Below are 14,480 nucleotides of genomic sequence, written 5' to 3' on the forward strand. Positions count from 1 at the left end.
TCATTGGAATCTGGATTGGGATGGCATTATATATGTAGATTGCTTTGGGTAGTATTGACATTTTCACAATGTTAAGTCTTCCTGTCCAGGAGCATGGTGCATTCTTCCATTTTTGTAAGTCTCTTTTGGTTTCTTGTAGTAGTGTTTTGTAGTTTTCTTTATATAGGTCCTTTGTTTCTATGGTTACATTTATGCATTCCCTAAATATTTCATCCTGTGTGTGGTGGTGATGTGCCGTGGGGTCAGTTCCGACTTATAGCGACCCTGTACAGGGTTTCCAAGGCTGTAAATCTTTACGAGAGCAGAAAGCCTCATCTTTCTCCTGCGGAACCGCTGGCTGTTTTGACCTGCTGAACTTGCGGTTTGCAGCCCAATTTGTAACCACTACACTACCAGAATGGGTGGCTATTATGAATTGTATTGCTTTCATTATTTCTTTTTCAGTATTGTCATTATTAGTATATAGGAATCCAACTGATTGTTGTATGTTGATCTTGGACCCTGCCACTTTGCTAAATCTTTTAATGAGTTCCAGTAGTTTTTTTTGCTGAATCTCTGGGGTTTTCTATGTATAGGATCATATCATTTGCAAATAGAGACTTTTACTTCCTCTTTGCCAATTTGGATATCTTTAATTTCCCTATCTTTGCCTTATAGCTCTGGCTAAGACGTCCAAAACAATATTGAATAAAAGTAGTGATAAAGGGCATCCTTTATCTGGTTCCTGTTCGCAAGGGGAAGGCTTTCAGTTTCTCTCCATTGAGAGTGATGTTGGCTATTGATTTTGTATATATGCTCTTTATTATGTTGAGAAATTTCCCTTCAATTCCTAGTTTATTGAGTGTTTTTATCAGGAATGGATGTTGGATTTTGTCAAATGCGTTTTCTGTATCAATCGATATGAACATGTGGTTCTTTATCTTATTTATATGGTGCATTACATTGAATGTTTTTCTGATGTTGAACCATCTTTGAATCCCTGGTATGAATCCCACTTGGTCATGATATATTATCTTTTTGATGTGCTGTTGAATTCTGTTAGCTAGGATTTAGTTGAGAATTTTTGCATCTATGTTCATGAGAGATATTTGTCTTTAATTTTCTTTCTTAATGTTGTCCTTCCCTGGTTTTGGTATGAGGGTTATGCTTACTTCATAGAATGTATTAGGGAGTTTTCCATCCTCTTCTGTATTCTGGAATAATTTGAGTAGAATTGGTGACAGCTCTTCCCTAAATGTTTGGGAAAACTCACCAGTGAAGACATCTGGACCTAGACTTTTTTTTTTGGTGTGAGTTTTTTGATGACTGAATGTCTTTCTATAAAGGAATTTAAAGCATCTTCTTAGAAGGTGAACATGTATTCATACCCTTTATTTCTGCTCTCTTGGTCTGGGATGCATACCTGCATGAGCGCTTCCTTTTCAAATACTTGAACTAAGGGGCTTACACTGTAAGAGCTTCTGATTCACCACTCGTCTTGGTTTTCTCTCCCTTGTAATACAGGCAACACAAATCTCTAGTTCTTGCTTTTTCTTTTGATCTCTGCTCCTCTCTCAGGGAAGGACAACCTTTGACTCTTCTCCCCCTGAATCACTCACTAATCTGATCTGACTGTCTGTAGACGGTGCCGCTTCAGTAGGTGACCACTGCTTCCTTGAATCCATCCAGAGGAGCATACGTGAATGGTTGGAATGGTTTTCTCTTTCTTTGTCTTTTTCTAACATCTAGAGGCGGTCTGCATTTCTTGGTTTATGACTTTCTTCCATCTTCAAAAGCTAGTGATGGGGCGTTGAGTTCTTCTCAGTAATCACTTAGACCCTTAAGATTCCATTGGATTCTCTTGAATAATCTAGGCTATTCTATTTTAAGGTTCCCTGGGTAGCAATTGCTATTCCACCTGCAACTTTAATATTCCGTCTGCAAGCTTTTGCCCCTTTGCATGTCTTGTATACAGGTTCTGGAGGTCTCCGAATTAGCATGTAGATCATTCTTTGTACTTCAAATATTTGAAGCCATATTCCACCCACCCCAAGACGCTGCTCCAGGTGCTACTTCTTTGTTTCAGGGGCTGCTTTCTGCTGTTTGCCTATCCGGGTGCTTTTGTCTGTGCTCTTTATTCACCTCTGCAGGAGCCTCCTACTCATTATCTTCAGCCTCTCCACACACACTCACCTCCTCATTCCTATTGCCACCTTTGGTTGTTTTTTTGTTGTTGTTTTTAATGCTTTATTGTGAATAATGTGATAGTTTACATGGGAGGACATTAGCTTCACATTGTTCCCATCGTATATTGTTTCCTTGCCATGGTTACAATCCCCTCCATGCATCATCCACCAACCAAAGGGTATACCCTACAAGTCTGCCCCCCGGTTGTACACACACAGCCCCTCTTCCTCTCCGGGTCCAAAATCCCCAGCCACTCCATCTCCCTACGTCACGGTCTCTGCCTCCATCCCTGACATCACTACTTCTCTGGTTACAGTCCTGCTCTCTGATCTTTTTTCTTGATGATCCCAGGGACCTCTGCTCCTAGACTGCAAAGTTAATCACTCCCCTCCCTTTGCCACAAAACGTCTACCTTTACATTTCCAGCCCTTATAATCAGTCCTGATAATAATTATTCACTATTGTATCACAAGAGACCTATCCGCATTTCATTTCATCAGCCCCTCCTAGACAGATTGGATACTACTCAGTGGAGATTCTACCTTCCTCCATGCCCTCTGTATCTAGGTTTCATCTTGAAGGCTTGTAAGCCAGTCACATGCCTCTGTAGCCCCTCCCATTCTGGGTAGCCAATATCCAAGTTGCCCATCCCTGTCCTCTCTGTGTGTGGAGTGGGTGGGAATGATCCTTGCTGTGAAGACTTGTTCCCTCTTTTGAGTTACTGCTTCCATAGGTGTAGGTCAAGTTCATCAAATTGTGTCAGATTATTATTTTTTCCCTATTCTTTCTTCTTCTGGTTGAGCTCTGATCATCAAGTCATTGAAGCCAGGTCAAGTGGGTGTTATCTGCAAGTGTGCCACCTTTGGCTTTTGTGGCAAAGTTTTAGAGGGTTTCCTGTCTTCAGAATCCTCTTCCTCCTGACTGTTCTTTCTTTATCCTTGTTACCACACTCCTTCTTGTACCTCTCTCCATCTCATGCTGGGCAGTTGCTTTTACCATCACTGTTTCAGATTTATCATCTTGATCTTCCTGCCCATCCTCTTTGGCACCTCAGCCCTTCTTATTGGGGGTAGTTTTCCTGTCCATCCTGCCTGCCTTGTTTTGCATGGCTCCCTTTGTATCTGGTATGGCTGCTACTATGTATGGATGCTTGCTTGGAAGTATGGTAGCTGCGTTCATCTGTCTTGGGGTGATACTTGCTTTCTTGGCAGCTGCAGTCTTTTCTGCCGGAGAAAACACACCTTTTTTTTCCCTCTGGAGTGTGGCTGGCTTCTTTCTTGCCTTCTCAGTGAGGACAGCCTCATTTCCATTGGTCATCTATATCTTCTGATGTCTTATCCATGCTATCTTTTACTTCCTTTGGGGGAGTAGTGGCTTTCTTTGGTTTCTACCTGCAGTTGGCATCTTATGATAACAGTGTGGGCGGTGGATGAATGGCTAGGATGAGCCTAGAAGAAGTTGAGCAGTGTTGGTGTAGGGTTCCAGTGCTGAGGGTGCTCATATGAAATTAGAACAGAAGATTCCTTAATGGTAGGAATTACTTACAAGTATGGATAGAAATTGCTCTAACAAATGATCTGAGTTTTTAATTTTAAATATTTTAGATGCATTTTTACATAAAATACCTTAAACCAGCTCACAGTTTTTGCTTTTCCTTGATTGGTCTTGGCATTCCTTTTTTGCCTTTCTTTTCTGTTGGTGTGTTGTTGTTTTAAGTGCCACTGAGTCAGTTATGAATTATAGTAATCTTGTATAGGGCCTCCCAGGAGCAGCTGGTGGGTTTGAACCATTGATCCCGTGGTTAGTAGTCCACTGCTTATCCTACAGCACCACACCAAGAGTCCTCTTCTGGTGTGGCGCTGTGGGTTAATGCACCAGACTGCAAAGTTGTTTGAACTGAGAGGTTGGTGGTTCAAGCTCACCAGCTGCTCTTCAGAAACCCTATCCAGGGTCGCTATGGGTCAGAACCAACTTGACGGCACGTACAACAACAACAACAACAACAATCATAACCTTCACTAGTTAGAATTCCTTGCTTTTCATTTGTTTCTTCTCTCCCTGCCCACCCCCATCCCATTGCATGCTACATCTATTGTCAAAATAGTCTAAAATTCAACTCACAAATCTTTAATAAGATGGAAAGTGTATCAAGTATTTAAAAACAATGTAAAAACCAAACTTATGAATCGCTTCTGCCTCATAGCAGTCCTGTGGGACAGAGTACAACTGCCCCATAGGGTATGTGTATACTGAGTCACAATGTAAAATTGAATCGTGATTTGTGAACTGTAGGAAATAATAAATCATTGTAGCCCATTGTACTCACAGATATGTACAGACAGACACGTAATTGAAACAAAGTTTCAGGGAATAGAAACCTTGTATGAAGAATGCGGTCATATATTTTCTGTCTCACAGGCCTTTGCTCCACTAACTCATGAATAGATTATCTGGGGATTACGCATCCTTGAGTCCACATCGGTGAAGACTGTAGGGCTGTCGGAGGGAGCTACATGGCTCACAGATTTAGGAGGAAAGGGCTTCCTGAATTTAGTATGGAAGATAAAAGTATTCCTGCCCTGCTTAAAGTCCCCTGAATTGAATCAGGACCTAAATGGACCCTCTCAAGGTGTATCCAGGAAGGCCTGGGCCTTTGTGCCCCTCCACGTTTCTAAACCGTCTCAGTTCAAGAACCAGCTTCCATCACCTCTCCTCCACAGAGTCTCCCTAACTGTTCAACCTTTATTCTGATTCCTGCTGTTGCTGTTGTTAAGCACTGGTCAAGTTGGTTCTGACTCATAGAGACCTTGTTTGACTAGGGTTTCCGAGGAGCACCTGGTGGGTTTGAACCGCCCATCTCTTACAGTTAGCAGCCCAGTGCTTATCCTACAGAACCACACCAGGACTTATAATATTATGTTGTTGATTGATTAGTGCCGTGGAGTCAGTTTCAACTCACAGTGACCCTATATAGGGTTTCCAAGGAGCAGCTGATGGATTTGAACTGCCGACCTTGCAATTCAAACCAACATTGCGGTCCAGTGCTTATCCGACAGTGCCACACCACTTTCTAGTATTTTTCTATAGAGATACTGTGTGTCACCAACAAATGACCCCATTGACTGCAGCATTCAAAAATATTTGTTTATGAACGTATCAGAAGGGAGTTTGAAAAAACCTTCAGTGATTTTACTGACCTGCCTGGCTTCCCTCTCCTGGCAGGCTTCGTTATCGTACGGTAATGATGGGTATTTATTTTTCATAGAGGATGGTTGTAATCAATCACTTTTGTACACCTTATTTTGTAACCAGATTGTGTTTATAGATTCTAATTTGCAGTAGTTTTAAACCATGTGGTTAAACTTGCTAATACTTATTTTATTTTCTCAAGGGCTACAAAACTTTATAGAGGAAGCTTGGTTGCACTCTGCATTTCCAATGTATTTTTCATACTTCCTTGGCAGTTTGCTCAGTTTGTACTTCTTACTCAGGTAATTTCAGTATATTTGATTATGTGAACCCATTTGTACACCAGTAGAGAACTGAGAGGCAATATGATTTTAAGTCCTAAAGCGCTTTTCATTATATATATAAGAATTATTTATTATTAATAATAAGTTTTTCATTTGCCAGTAAAGCACAATTATTAAATTCAAATTTGTAAGAGCGTATATCTGTATTACTCACAATTTGTTAGTGTGCTTGCTTAAAAAATGACTAGTGCTATATTTTTTTAAGTGTTTCTCTTAAATAAACTGTAGGTAAGAAGACAAGACGGTAAATACTTCATTTAGTATATAGCTCCAACCTGCAGTTTTTCTGTCGTTTTTCCATGTGCCCTTGCCTCCTTTAAAATAGAAATATATTAGAGGCTTTAAAAAGTTCATGGAAAAATGGAATTAAAAGAGAATGGTATTTTTCTCCTGAACTTTTCCAGGCCCCTCTTTTAAGGCAAGTTGCTTGTTGAACAAGAGAGGGTCAGTTGGAAATGTGTCCATTTATTTCCATCCTGCCTCATGCTTTTCTTTATGTGGATCGTATTCATTTAACCCAGCTTGAGTTGGTTTTTAGTGTTCTTTGGAATGTCTTGCTTGCAAAGTGGGGTTTGACCTGGATTTTGAGTCCTGACTGATCAGTGACTTCTTGACCTGCTTCAAGTCTGAACTTTTAATAGCTTCTGTTTTTCATGAAAAAATAGAGACACTAAAAGAAGCTGCTTTGTTGGGATATGGTTATGATTAGGTGGGGTAACGAAAATAAGACTTTTAACATGGTATCTGGCACTTTTAGCAAGATGCCAGTAAGGTTAGCCACTTTGATTACTGGTGTTTTTGTTTTGGCTTGTTTTTTAAAACATACTCACTCCATTTGCACACACTTCTTACTTTAATCCCATCTTAGACTCTCCTGTCTTCTTCAGTTTGATAACATTGTACAGTTTCTAAGTTTAAAAAATCTCTTAAGAGTTTCCCTTTAACATTTACCCTCTTAGTATGCTGTGAAATACATTTCCCGTGTTTCCATTTAGTGAGGACAGTCTGTTCCAAACAGACGAGGAAGAAGAGACAGGCAGGTCCACTTCTGAAGGAATTCGCTCCTAAAACCTTAGAAATAGCATAGTGCCTGAAAATGAGCCCCTCAGGTTGGAAGATACACAAAATGTGATCCGAATGGATGGTATTGAAGGAAGAGGTCCAAGCTGTACTGAAGGCCTTAGCGAACAACAGGACTGCAAGATCTGACAGCACAGCAACTGAAATGTGTCAGTAAACTCATGCCATCGTGGAGCACTCATTAGCCGGTGCCATGAAATTTGAAGGACAGCTACCTCACCAACCAGTTGAAAGAGATCTATATTTATACCCTTTCAAAGAAAGGTGATCTGACAGGATGCGGAAGTCATTGACAATATAGTTAGCATCACACGCAAGTACAATTTTGCTGAAGATAATTTAAGAACAGTGCAGCAGCACATCGGCAGGGAAAGGCCAGAAATTCAAGCTAGAGTCAGAAGAGGACATCGAACTAGGGATAACATCCCTGGTGTCCGATGGATATTGGCTGAAAGCAGAGAGTACTAGAAAGATGTTCACTTGTTTTTTATTGACTCTGCAGTGGCATTTGACTCTGGGTCATAACAAACTATGGCTAGCGTTACAAAGAAAGGGAGTTCCACAACACTAAATATTTTTCATGTGGAACCTGTATGTAGAACAAGAGGCAGCCCGTCGTACAAAGGGATACCACGTGATTTAACATCAGGAACAGTGTGCTGAAGAGTAGCTGGTGATTGTGTCCTTTCACCAGACTTATTCAATCTGTATATTAAGCAAATCATTCTAGAAGCTGAGTTATATGCAGAAGAACCTGGCATTAGGATTGGAAAACTTTAGTATACAGGGCCATTGTTCGCTCAAAGTCAAGAGGACTTGAAGTACTTGCCAATGACTATGAAAGACTACTGCCTTCAGTGTGGATTACACTTCAGTGTGAAAAAACAACAACAAAATTCCTCACAACTGAACCAATAAACAATAGCATGATATACAGAGAAAAGATTGGAATTGCCAAGAATTTCATTTTACTTGGATCCACAATCAGTGTTTTTAGAAATAGCAGTCAAGAAGTCAAAAGTCATATTTCATTAAGTAGCTGTGCTTCAAAAGACCTCTTTAAAGGGGTAAAGAGCAAAGATACCACTTTGAGGGTAAGGCTCCCTTGACCCAAGCCAGGGTATTTTCACCTGTCTCATATGCATATGAAAGCTGGATCATGAATAAGGAAGACAGGAGAAGAATCATGCATTTGAATTTGGTTTTGGTGAAGAATATGTAACGCACCTTGAAGAGCTAATAGAATAAACAAGTCTGTCTTGGAAGAAATGTAACCAGAATGTTCTTTGGAGGCAAGAATGGTGAGCATGCTTCTCAAGTACTTTGGATATGTTATCAGGACGGCACAGTTCCTGAATAAGAGCATCATGCTTGGGAAAATCAAAGGTCTCCCAAAAATAAGAAGGCTGAGTGAGATGGGCTGACACAGTGGCTGCAGCCATGGGCTCAACATTCCAACAATCGTGACTCTGGAGCAGGATCAAGCAGTGCTTCATTCTGTTGGATGTGGGGTCTCTGTGTGTCAGAACTGACTCAATGCCACAGAACAAAAACAGTTGTACTGGGATTCCCACGAGTCATAATCAACTGGAATGGGCTTGGGGTTTTTGGTTGGTGGAGGGAAAGGAGATATTATTTCTCTGTGGGTTTCGATTGAATGAAAGCAACACATACTTCCTCAAAGTTATTATGTAATTTCTGTCACCCTTATACAGTGCAGTGTTGTTCCCTATGGGTAATCCTAGGTTAAAGGGAAATCTTAGTGTTTCTCTTGCTATTGGGAAAATTTCTTAGTTGCTTAGAAATAAAATTTGGTGACTAGAACTTAAGTTTTATATGTAAGTATTCAGGTCTTTTACACTTGTGTGTACAATCGTGTTGTAAGAGGAGCATGGAATTTAATTTGAATTTCTTTGTCCATGAGGAAGAATTGAGAGACAGTGTTTGGCTTAGTATCTCTGTATTTTACCAAGAGGCACCTTGTCATTATCCGATCCTTTAACTTGTCTAACTCTAATATTATTAATGTTCAAGCTAAATACATAAACCATTCTTCAAAACTAAAAAATGAAAATTTCTTTGCAGTGGAAGTACTCCTCCTAATTTGATCAATTTTATTATGATTGGTGCTTGAATGCTGTGTTAATAAACAAGAACACGTATAGCGTAACTGTTGTTATGAAATGCTGTCAAGTAGGTTCTGACTCACAGCGGCCCTGTATAGGGTTTCCAAGGCTGTACATCTTTAGGAGTAGAAAACCTCATCTTTCTCCCAAGGATCAGCTGGTGAGTTCAAACCACCCACCTTCTGGTGTGCAGTCCCATACTAATTGTACTGAGCCACTGCGCCCCTAGTGTCCAACAAACAGAAATAACTGTATTTTCACTCACACATGCATTGCACAATTTTTGAGTTAAGTGTATCTTCCTAAATATGTATTAGGAAAGCGCAGTGACTCCATAGAATAAGCACTGAACTGCAAACCACAAGGTTGGTGGTTCAAGCCCACCAATCATTCATTCCGCTGGAAACAAAATAAAGCTTTCTGCTCTACAAAGATGTACAGCCTTGGAAATCCTTTATAAGGTTCCTTGTGAGTTGGAACCAACTCCACTGCACACAACAACAGTAGTTATGTGTTAATTATTATAATGGGGTGGGTGGGACAATTTATAATTGACGGTAGAGTCAACCTGAATTTAACTAGCCCTGGTGTGGCACATTGTGGATAAACACTGGACTGCTAACCACAGGCTCGGTAGTTCACCCACCAGTCGCTTCTTGGAAACCCTTTATAGGGTCTTATGAGTCAGAACCTACTTGATGGCACTTAACAACAGTTGTTTTGAATAATTCACAAAGTTGATAGTTCACATAGGTAATTGAAAGAGTCATGTAAGGAAGAGAAAAATCATTATTTTTTGTATCAATGTGTTGGCTGTATTCAATAATAAATGTTTGTTGTTGTCCTTGTGTGCCATCAAGTTGATTCTGACTAGCAACCCTGTATAGGGCTTCTGAGGACTGACTGGCAGGTCTGAACTGCCGACCTTGCAGTTAGCAGTCAAGGGCTTATCTTGCAGCAGCACATCAGGTATATGAAATAAAATCTCATTTTCTATATCAATTAAAAAAATCAGTGAGGCAACAGTAAAGATGCTATTTTCTTTATGTTTTAGCTGCTTGTTTTATATGCAATTTTTATTTGTAACTTGATTTCTTTTTGAATTTCAGATTGCATCATTGTTTGCAGTGTATGTTGTGGGGTACATTGATATATACAAATTACGGAAGATCATTTATACACACATGGTAATGGTTATTTGTTTTGTTTTAGATATGGTAATGCATTTAAGACTGGTCACTTGGCATCTGGTACCGAGCAAAATGTTAGAGTAGCTGCTTTTCTTATTGTTTGATGATATTAAAACAAACTCATGATCAATATTTGATATGTTCAGTTGAAACTAATTATAATGTGATTTTTATAATCAAAATAAGCACCATTTACAAACTTGTGTTTAATCAACAGATGCTATTTAAGGCCACCCAGAAAATTTCGATCTTGGCTGTTTTATCAGATTTACAATTATGCATTGAATATCCACAATCAGTAAAACAGAGAGTGGGTGAAAGAGAAAAAGAGAATGACATAGTATTCTGGAGGCTTGTGTTAAAAGTCAAGTAGATGAGCTCTGGATCTGTAGGGAATTGGGATGCAACAGTGAGTGGACCTACAAAGATGCCAGCACTAGGGGAGTTGGGGAAAGAAGACAGAGGGTAAGTAAGAGTAAGCATGGGGATTGGATAAGTTCTATGGTTTGTCATAGGATGAGAAGAACTATGGAAAATAGAAAAGGCCAGAGTAAGATCAGCATGCAGTGAGCATCCGATTAAGGTGTTAAATAAGGTGGTCCCAGCAGGTCTTACTGAGAAGATGGGAGGGGGTCGGAATAAAGATTAGAAGGAGGAGAAGTGAACCAAGTTGATAACTTGGGAAAAAAATGCCTGAAGTGGTAGAGCTGTAGGATAAACACTAGACTCAAGGTCGATTTGAACCGCAAGGTGGTGGCTCAAGTCTACCAGCTGCTTCTTAGAAACCATATGCAGGGTCACTCTGAGTCAGAACTGACCAGATGGCACTTAACAACAACAACAAATTGCAGAAACTATGGCCCTAATAAGGAAGACCATAGAATAATTGATGCTTTTGAGTTATGGTGTTGGAGGAGAATATTGAAAGTGCCAAGAGAACCAACAGATCTGTGTTGGAAGAAGTGTGGCCAGAGTGCTCCTTAGAGGAACATGCAGTCTTTTCAGCTTCCTAATGCTCCTTGTAGGCCAGGATGGCCAGACTTTGTCTCTTGTACTTCAAACATATTGTCAAAAGGGACCAGTCGCTGGAGAAGGACATCATGTTTGGTAAGATGGAGGGTCAGAGAAAAAGAGGAAAACCCCCATTGAGATGAATTGGCCAAGTGGCAGCATCAGTGGGTTCAAATGTGGCAACAATAGTGAGGCTGGCCCAGGATTGGGTAGTGTTTCATTCTGCTGTGCATAAGGTCACTTTGAGTCTGCCTGGACTCGATGGCACCTTACAACAACAACATGGCCCTAAGGCTATCCGGTTGATGTTGGGAATCCTTTAAAACTAGCGCCGTCTCTTCATCACTGGGTTTTATGTTTTAGTTGTTTCCTATAATTTTAATATGCCATTTAAATTTTTATTCTGTAATATTATTACATATAACAGGACATTTACAATGCATAGGGAAACTTTGAGCAAAATTTTACATTGAGCCTATCCTTTAACTCAAAGAATAGAACGTGTTCCTTTGAAGCTCTGTGTGCCCCAGAACACGCTCCTATTGTCCTGATCACTTTATTTTCTTTAAGTTTTTATTGTGGATTGAGTGACAGTTTACAGGGCAGATCATCAGTTCTACATTCCACCAATCATATACCTTATTTCATTACAATGGTTATGATCCCCTCAATGTACCATCAGTTAACAGTATTTCTCTCTATTCACTTTAGCTTTAAAAAAAAAAAAGAACAACACTCAGGCATATATAATAATTTAAACCACCAAAAGGCACATTCTGCAAGCCTGCCTCCTGGCTGCCAGCTCTCAGTCCCTCTTTTTCCATGAGTCTAGAGTCCTCAGCTGCTCCCTCTCTCCATGTCCCCATCTCTGCCTCCATCTCTGGTGTCGCTGCTTCTATGGATAGGATCTCAGAGTGTGCTAGTGCTCTTCTCCCTTGATCGTCCTAGTGTCCTGTTTCTGGACTGTAAATTTAACTATTCTCCCGTTTTTGTTACAAAATTTCTACCTTTACAATTGTGACAGTCACAATGAATCATGAAAACAATTACTCACTATTGAATCTTAACAATCTTATCCCCATCTCTTTTTACTAGACCCGTCTAGACAAGATGAAAACTATTCAATGGAGACTCTATCCTCCCCCCACACAAAACTAAACTCCCTGTTGAAACCTTGTAAGCCAGTCACTTCATGCCTTTATTGCCCCCTCATTTTAGGTAGCCAGTGTCTTAAGTTCCCTGTCCCTATCTACCCTATGTACAGAGCGGATAGCATCCTTCCTTCTCTATTGGTATCATACTTACTACCTCCATGAGTATGGGTCAAGTTCATCAAATTGTAGCAATTTACCCTCATTTCCTTTATAATTTTTTTTTTTTTTCTATCTTCCTCTAGTTGAGTTCTGAATATCAAGCCATGTAGGCTAGGTCAAATGGGTACTATCTGCAAGTTTGGATGTTCTTGTGCATCTCTGCTCACTTCGTATCAGCTAGATGCGTCACTCTCAGCTCTAGCCCTCCATGGGCTCAGGTGTCCCCAGGTTTCACCACACTTTGGACCAACTTTGGAGATAGAAGCCCTTCCTTTTCTCTCTCTCATCTCCAGGTCCATGGGAGCCAATGGACTGTGGTTGAACTCAGCCCATTTCTTCATTGCTGCCTTTCTCCCTCTTTCACTCATCAGTAGACCAGTGTGATCTCCAACAAGCATACATGCCTGCTCATATGTTCCCTTTGAGTGTCAGTCTTAGAGGAGGTCCTGATTACTTTTTAACATAGTTAATTTGCTTTTCTTGATGACTTTACCTCATATGTATCCATAAATAATATATATTTTTAGTTGCTAAATATTGCTTTTGTTTTAGGGTTTATAAAATTTGTGTCATTTTGAGTGATTTGTATTTCTGTTCAGGTTCCTGAGTTTTTTATGTTGATGGAGCTTAGGCATTTTCCCTTCTTTATATTTTCTCTTGTATGTTATTTACCGTTGAGTTGATTCCAACTCATAGTGACCCTGTATAAGATTTCCAAGGAGTGGCTGGTGAGTTTGAACTGCTGACCTCGTAGCTCAAAGTGATCTTGCAGTCAAGTGCTTGTCCTACAGCGCCCCACCAGTACTCCTGCTGTATAAATGCAACACAGATTATCCACTTTCTTACTGAAGGGCATCATTTAGGTTATTTACTCTTTATCTCTTATGAGTAATGTTTTACATGCCTGCAGTTATTTCCCGGAGCACATATATTTAGTTTCTTGAGGGTGTTTATCTAGCAGTAGAATTGCTAGGTGGAAAAGTATGTACGTGTCCAACTTTGTAATTTAATACCAGATTGTTTCACCATAATGATTTGAGCACTTCAAACAGCAGTGTATGATCCTGCACTTTATTCTACATCCTTTTTCATTTTGTCAGCCTGGTGAGTTTAATCTGCTATCTTGTGAGCTTAATTTGCATATCTCATTCGCAGTAAAGCAGAGCAGCCTTTGGTATGTTTGTTGTTGTTGTTAAGTGCCATCGAGTCAGGTCCGACCCATAGCGACCCTGTACCTTTTTTTCCTTTTTTCTGTGCCTTGCTTATTCATGGCTTTTATATATTTTTTCTCTTGTACAATTTAAAAAAAAATAATGAGTTGTGGTACCTCATACATTTTAGAAATGCCTATGTCAATTGTGTATTGTAAGTATCCCATTTTTGACTTGCTTTTCCCTTTTTTTACAGTGCCTCTGAATGAAAAGTCATCAGTATTAATTTAGTAAGCACAATGAAACTCATCCTGCATAGTTGTCATTGCTTGGTGGTTTCAGTCCTTACTTAGAGGCCATCACGATATTCATCATGGTTTTCTTCTAAAACTTAAGAGCTTCTCTATTTTTAATAAATGGTTTTTCAAATTATTTCTTGGGTTTGCTTCTAGGTACAATTGCTTTGCTCTTATAAATGGTGTTTGAGGTGAATTATATGTGTTATTGGTGTGTAGAAGTACAATTGATTTTTATATAGTGGTCTAATTTCTAGTAATCTTGCAAAAACACTCTTTATTCTAATACTTTATTTATAGGTTCTCTGTATTTTCTAAATAGCAAGTCTGTCTCTGCATGCTTAGCTTTGTTTTTCTTTCTAATACTATCCCCCTTCCTCTTCAATGTAGTGTGTTATCTAGGACCTCCAGAACAGAATTGCTCGGGAATTCTGATAATGGGCAGTGTGATTCTTTGAAACTACTTATTGTGCTTTGGATGAAGATTTACAGAGCAAATGGTCCATTCAACAATTCACACACCTTTTGTTTTGTGACATTGATTACATTCCCCTTAATGGAGCAGAGCACTCTTCACTTCTTCCTGTGCTTACTCTTTGCTTTAGCCCTTCTTT

At 39.7% G+C, this 14,480-nt stretch overlaps 1 protein-coding gene across 1 annotated transcript in view; it reads left to right on the forward strand.

The window, feature by feature from the left end:
* Positions 1-14,480, forward strand: part of DPY19L1 (dpy-19-like 1 (C. elegans)) — a 116,065-nt gene that overhangs the window by 52,512 nt on the left and 49,073 nt on the right. The window contains exons 9-10 of the mRNA XM_006832270.1: positions 5,558-5,657; positions 10,015-10,092. Of these exons, the coding sequence (XP_006832333.1) occupies positions 5,558-5,657; positions 10,015-10,092 (178 nt within the window). The remainder of the gene's footprint in view (positions 1-5,557; positions 5,658-10,014; positions 10,093-14,480) is intronic.

This window comes from Chrysochloris asiatica, unplaced genomic scaffold (genome assembly GCF_000296735.1).
Source record: "Chrysochloris asiatica unplaced genomic scaffold, ChrAsi1.0 scaffold00006, whole genome shotgun sequence".
Lineage (NCBI taxonomy): Eukaryota > Metazoa > Chordata > Mammalia > Afrosoricida > Chrysochloridae > Chrysochloris > Chrysochloris asiatica.